At 29.6% G+C, this 1,650-nt stretch overlaps 1 protein-coding gene across 2 annotated transcripts in view; it reads right to left on the reverse strand.

Moving 5' to 3' along the window:
- Positions 1 to 431: 431 nt before the first annotated feature.
- LOC108749236 (casein kinase II subunit alpha) overlaps positions 432 to 1,650 on the reverse strand; it is a 9,144-nt gene continuing 7,925 nt past the window's right edge. For both annotated transcript variants that reach the window (XM_018487803.1, XM_018487804.1), the window contains one exon: positions 432 to 618. Coding sequence is in view for 1 of the 2 variants with exons in the window: in XM_018487804.1 (XP_018343306.1) it covers positions 500 to 618 (119 nt within the window). In the remaining variant the exon portion in view is untranslated. The remainder of the gene's footprint in view (positions 619 to 1,650) is intronic.

Consider the following 1,650-nt stretch of genomic DNA (forward strand, 5'->3'; position numbering starts at 1 on the left):
ACATGTATATGAATGCAAATAAAAGTGGTTTGAATTCTTTATCACTGCATGTAATTATGTAAATACGAGTAATCATCTTTCAAACAAAAATATATCTAGCTGCATCTTTATGTATCTATAGATTTGCCAAAAACATAATAACAGTAACGTCGAAAAAAATAGGAAAGCACATTGTAAATTATAAAACGGAAGTAATGCTACCTTCGATATCGCATACATATCGGCATGCATATGGACATAGCATGTTTATGCGACAAATTTTATGCCAGAATCCTAATTTCCCTCACAATTCTCTAAGTACATCACAAATTTTGAAGTTTTATATTTTTAAAGGAAATAAAATAAAATGCTTCAGTTTTAAATTATAGGCTTAATGAAGCCGTTATTACAAACCAGAATGAGTTTCGTGCAAAGAAGAATATACTTGACAATATGAAATATTTGCTATTGTATTGTTATATTCTGTAATAAATTGGGATTCAGTTGACAATTGCTGAAATCATAAGAGTTGAGGCAGTTCTTCTGAGAGGGTCAAACACCCACTTCCAATTTCTTCCACGCTTTCCAATCCGTTTGTTCCATGAATCGATACGCTGCTCATTGTTACGCCACGATGATCTGTAATAACCTACTAGTTAAAAAATCGCTTTGGCATGAGATCTCTTACAGTGTACAATACGTTGCACAATTTATGTATGAGTACACAATGTCTTACATTTAATCTCAAGAAAATACAAGTTCGATTTCAAAAGTATCCGTTTATACGGAGTGTGTCATACGATTCAGATAAGTTCTAACACCTATTCCGTTATTACTGCGTTGTTAATTATGCAATTTGCAATATAAATACAATTATGTATATTTTTAGAAAAGCAACTATGTATTTTCTTTATAATAATTCATTTGATTATTCTGTGTAAAGGTATTAAAGTAGTTATAAAAAAAATGTCTTGTTTATGAAATATTTTATAAATATAATATAAAAATACAATGAAATAAAATATAAAAGATCTCATAAAATATTTCTTTTTCAAACTTTTCTCAAACTCTTTCATTTTAATCTGATACTTTTATTCGCAGAATGCTCAGAAAAATCTTTTATTTAAAAACAGTGCAATCATTTGCATTTAATAAAAAAAATAAATAAATAGAAATCTAGATACATCATATTATTCAACTTTGGTTTGTATCATTTTTTGTATCTTTAACAGAACATATTTTAAAAATCGTTCTAATTGTGCAACACGTCCTTATAGTATCAATAATGTATTTCCTATAACAGATTGACTAATCTAATATTTTCAAAAATAATTAAGATTATTTTTTGTTCATTAAAAGAAATGATAAACGTGACAATAAACAAAAGTTTAAAGATTTATACAGGTATACGTCACTAACATACGTAACATTATTGTTTAAATATTACTGTGTATCAAATATAGGGTCCCCGTATAATTGACTACACAACCCTTTATCTTTACTAAACTTTATAGTGTGTGCGTGCGTGCGTGCGTGCGTGCGTGCGTGTGTGCGTGCGTGTGTGTGTGTGTGTGTGTGTGTGTGTGTGTGTGTGTGTGTGTGCGCGCGCGCGTGTGTGTGGGGGGGGAGAGAGAAAGAGATAAACTTAATATATAATAATAGAAATAATAT

This window comes from Trachymyrmex septentrionalis, unplaced genomic scaffold (genome assembly GCF_001594115.1).
Source record: "Trachymyrmex septentrionalis isolate Tsep2-gDNA-1 unplaced genomic scaffold, Tsep1.0 scaffold279, whole genome shotgun sequence".
NCBI classification, from domain to species: Eukaryota; Metazoa; Arthropoda; class Insecta; order Hymenoptera; family Formicidae; genus Trachymyrmex; species Trachymyrmex septentrionalis.